At 47.1% G+C, this 5,099-nt stretch overlaps 1 protein-coding gene across 1 annotated transcript; it reads left to right on the plus strand.

Annotated features, from left to right (window-relative positions):
- Positions 1–865: 865 nt before the first annotated feature.
- LOC123452474 lies at positions 866–2,677 on the plus strand (the record flags this gene model as incomplete). Its single annotated transcript, XM_045129126.1, has 2 exons — positions 866–1,885; positions 2,282–2,677. Coding segments are annotated over exons 1-2 (1,416 nt in total), but the record flags the coding sequence as incomplete, so codon positions are not given.
- Positions 2,678–5,099: the final 2,422 nt, after the last annotated feature.

Genomic DNA, 5,099 nt, shown 5'->3' on the forward strand with positions numbered 1-5,099 from the left:
GTCAGGTTCCACTCTCATACTCCATCGGTATTTGAATAATTGGCAGCAACGACAGGTGCATTGGTGGTCATCTCGAAATCAAACCGGTGGAGCAGTCTCCGTATTCTACCTCAACTCTACCTTAAGAATTCTGGTTTGGGCTTGCATGTATCCTGGCATATTAGTTGTTCGGTCCAGTTGTCATGCTGGATTATTGTTTTGGATATTCACCTTATTGTTGTATTTTCTTTGGTGACTAAACATTAGTAGCGGCAGTTTATGTTACGTCTAGGATGTATCGTCGTGTTAAATATGAATATAACCTTCACTGGTGGAAAAACAGGCTTCCGTCCAGCCCCATAAGTCGCGAAGCTGTAGGAACCGCGACTAATGGGACCTTTAGTCGCGGTTCTGGAGGTGAACCGCGACCAAAGGCCTGGGCCCAGGGCGCTCGGTGGCCAGCTGGTGCACGTGAGGGGCTTTAGTCGCGGTTGGCCAGGACAACCGCGACTAAAGGCCTTCGGGCACCTTTAGTCACGGTTTGCCAGGCCAACCGCAACTAAAGCCCCTCCCCTATATATACCCATCCAGCAGCCAACACTTAGCCATTTGGAGCCATTCTCTTCACAAGTGGGTGTAGGTTTGCTTTTGGTTCCTCTTATGCACATAAGGTGTTTGATGAAATGCCCCAAGAGCATGAAACAAACATGACATGAAGTGTTGGAGCCACACTCCTCGATCGCGGTTAGCAACTTGATGAACCTTTGATGTGTCATTGATAAAATATGCATGTGTGTAGTTCATTGTTTAATTTATATTGTTTGTAGCTAGTTAGTTTAACAAATGCATGATGGTTAATTATATATTTTATATTATAATAATGCAGATGAATCGGCAATGGATGTACGTTAACCGACTCTCCGGCGAGTTCACTACGGGTTTGAAAGATTTCCTCGTAGTGGCTAATGCGAACAAGCGGGGGGGTTTTGTTATCTGTCCATGTGTTAACTGTAAGAATCAGAAGGGTTACTCTTTCTCAAGAGATGTTCACATGCATCTGCTTCGGCACGGTTTCATGCCAAGCTATAATTGTTGGACCAAGCATGGAGAAAGAGGGGTTATAATGGAAGAAGATGAAGAAGGGGATGATTTCATCGATGAAAGCTATCTTGCTCATTTCGGTGATACTTTCATGGAGGATGCTGAAGGTGAAGGGGAAGGTGAAGAAGAGGCACGTGATGATCCCGTTGATGATCTTGGTCGGACCATTGCTGATGCACGGAGACGCTGCGAAACTGAAAAGGAGAGGGAGAATTTGGATCGCATGTTAGAGGATCACAGAAAGGCGCTGTACCCCGGATGCGATGATGGTCTGAAAAAGCTGGGCTGCACACTGGATTTGCTGAAATGGAAGGCAGAGGCAGGTGTAGCTGACTCGGCATTTGAAAACTTGCTGAAAATGTTGAAGAATATGTTTCCAAAGGATAACGAGTTGCCCACCAGTACGTACGAAGCAAAGAAGGTTGTCTGCCCTCTAGGTTTAGAGGTTCTGAAGATACATGCATGCATCAACGACTGCATCCTCTACCGCGGTGAATACGAGAATTTGAATGAATGCCCGGTATGCACTGCATTGCGTTATAAGATCAGAGGCGATGACCCTGGTGACGATGTTGAGGGCCAGAAACCCAGGAAGAGGGTTCCCGCCAAGGTGATGTGGTATGCTCCTATAATACCACGGTTGAAACGTCTGTTCAGGAACAAAGAGCATGCCAAGTTGTTGCGATGGCACAAAGAGGACCGTAAGTCGGACGGGGAGTTGAGACACACCGCAGATGGAACGCAATGGAGAAAGATCGACAGATGGTTCAAAGATTTTGCAGCTGACGCAAGGAACATAAGATTTGCTCTAAGTACGGATGGCATGAATCCTTTTGGCGAGCAGAGCTCCAGCCATAGCACCTGGCCCGTGACTCTATGCATCTACAACCTTCCTCCTTGGTTGTGCATGAAGCGGAAGTTCATTATGATGCCAGTGCTCATCCAAGGTCCGAAGCAACCCGGCAACGACATCGATGTGTACCTAAGGCCATTAGTTGATGAACTTTTACAGCTGTGGGGTGGTGTCCGTGTGTGGGATGAGCACAAACAAGAGGAATTTGACCTACGAGCGTTGCTTTTCGTAACCATCAACGATTGGCCTGCTCTTAGTAACCTTTCGGGACTGTCAAATAAGGGATACAATGCATGCACGCACTGCTTACATGAGACTGAAAGTGTACATTTGCCAAATTGTAAGAAGAACGTGTACCTTGGGCATCGTCGATTTCTTTCGAAAATTCATCCAGTAAGAAAGAAAGGCAAGCATTACAACGGCAAGGCAGATCACCGGCCGAAGCCTGCGGAACGCACTGGTGCTGAGGTATTTGATATGGTCAAGGATTTGAAAGTCATCTTTGGAAAGGGTCCTGGCGGACAATCAGTTCCGAAGGGAGCTGACGGGCACGCAGCCATGTGGAAAAAGAAATCTATATTCTGGGAGCTAGAATATTGGAAAGTCCTAGATGTCCGCTCTGCAATCGACGTGATGCACGTTACGAAGAATATTTGCGTGAACCTCCTAAGCTTCTTGGGCGTGTATGGGAAGACAAATGATACAAAGGAAGCACGGCAGGACCAGCAACGTTTGAAAGACCCTGATGACCGGCATCCGGAATGGTTTCAAGGTCGTGCCAGCTACGCTCTGACCAAAGAAGAGAAGGTCATCTTTTTTGAATGCCTGAGCAGTACGAAGGTCCCGTCTGGATTCTCGTCCAATATAAAGGGAATAATAAACATGGCGGAGAAAAAGTTCCAAAACCTGAAGTCTCACGACTGCCACGTGATTATGACGCAATTGCTTCCGATTGCTTTGAGGGGGCTCCTGCCGGAAAATGTTCGAGTAGCCATTGTGAAGCTATGTGCATTCCTCAATGCAATCTCTCAGAAGGTAATCAATCCAGAAGTTCTACCACGGTTACAGAACGATGTGATCCAATGTCTTGTCAGTTTCGAGTTGGTGTTCCCGCCATCCTTCTTCAATATTATGACGCACCTCCTGGTTCACCTAGTCGAAGAGATTTTCGTTCTCGGTCCTGTATTTCTACACAATATGTTCCCCTTCGAGAGGTTCATGGGAGTATTAAAGAAATATGTTCCCCTTCGAGAGGGACCGGCACGCCGCCGGCGCTTAGGCTCCAGCCGGTGGGGACGCGGTAGCCCGGTGGACAAGGGTAGTTCGAGGCGCAAAGCTCCTCCACCTGCTGGTAGGTTAGAGTGGGTGCGGTGGAAGCCATGAGAGAGTGATGAGAGATTGTAGAGATGTGATAATGCTGGCCAAGCCGGGCTACATATATGTAGTGAGAAATGGCGGGAAAAATGGGAGCGGGAAGACAGGAGGCGGGAAGACAGGAGGCGGGAAGAAAGTGGCATCACAGCCACCGCACCAGGCTGGCGTGAGCAAGATGGGTCGAGGCCGAAGGCCGGCCCAGGCCGGGGGGGAGAGAGGCTGTGGCCAATGTTCCCTTTAAATGGATTCTCTTTTTTCTGTCCCGTTTTAGGCAGATTCTATAAAATGTTTGAAGTTTCTATAAAAGCAATGATGATTTTTCTGAAAAGAAAAAGATAAAAGGTTCTGAAAATAAAAGAAGATTTGGGGGGGGCCTTTAGTCGCGGTTGGTCTGGCAAACCGCGACTAAAGGTTACCCTTTAGTCGCGGGTCGCCTCCCCAACCGCGACTAAAGGGGGGGGGGCGCGGGAACGCAAAAAACACGCCAAAAAACCCTTTAGTCGCGGTTGGGGAGGCGACCCGCGACTAAAGGGTACCTTTAGTCGCGGGTCGCGTCCCCAACCGCGACTAAAGGGGGGGGCTATAAATACAAGTGCGGGTCGCCTCCCCTGCCGCCGTCTTCTCCATCTCTCTCGTCTTCTCCGATTCTCTGCCGCGCGCGCCGAAGGCCTGCCGCCGCCGTCGCCCTCGCCCTCGTCGACGCCGCCCGCCGTCGCCCTCGCCCTCGTCGCCGCCCGCCGTCGCCCTCGCCCGCGACTAAAGGGTTCACCCCTATCCTTTCATCTTTCCCGCGCCGCGCCCGCCTTCCTCGCTTCCTGTCGCCGCCTACTGCCCCCTCCGCTCGAAGCATTGCGCTCGTCGTTGCGCTCATAGCCGCCCTCGTCCCCGCGCCCATCGATGCCGACAGGGCTCGCAGAAATCAAGAACGAACATCTCATCCCGACGTCCCGTGGGTAGTTCGTCTTGGAAGAACGTCTTGGAAGAAAAAGAACAGAGACTATCTATTTAAAAGTTTCATCGAATATAAAAAGTTTCATCGAATATGAAAAAGAACAGAGACTATCAAATATGAAAAAGTTTCATCGAATATAAAAAAGATCATCGAGTTAAAAAATCATCAATTTAAATAATTAATCAATCTAAATTGAAAAAAATTAGCGAATTTGGAAAAGTTCACCATTTTTGGTTGAGTTTAAGACTATCTATTTTGGTTGAGTTATTGCAGGACATGATTTTGGGAATGTATCAATTATCTTTTAGATTATTTCAAGTTACTTTATTTGTGTAGTTTAAATTATGTGTGGGATCGATTGTGAGTATCAAAAAATCAACAGAAAACCAAGAAGAGAGGGAGTCATGGGACGAAAAAACAATTATTTAGGAACAAAGAAAGTATTTTAACTACAATTATTTAGGAACAAAGAAAGTATTTTAACTACAATTATTTAGGAACAAAAACAATTATAGTCAAAAAAAGATAGTCTAGTTTTTTTAACTACAATTATTTAGGAACAAAGAAAGTATTTTCTTTTATGATTAAAAACTAGCAAATGAACCAGCGAATCGGCGGTCGACCAGTGCAAAGCTGAAGCAGCAGGTTCACGGTCAAAAACTCTAGTTAAAACTTTTTCATGTGTCGGATATTCAGCCACAGCCGTCGGGAAGACTATGCAAGAACAAAGAAAAAGAAATAAAGAAAGGGAGGTCATCACTTCATCTTGAGAATAGAAGACGTCGGGAAGAAAACGCTCAGTTGATGCGACCGCTAGCATCCCACGAAGAGAAAACATAT

This window comes from Hordeum vulgare, chromosome 5H (assembly GCF_904849725.1).
Source record: "Hordeum vulgare subsp. vulgare chromosome 5H, MorexV3_pseudomolecules_assembly, whole genome shotgun sequence".
In the NCBI taxonomy this organism is placed as follows: Eukaryota; Viridiplantae; Streptophyta; class Magnoliopsida; order Poales; family Poaceae; genus Hordeum; species Hordeum vulgare.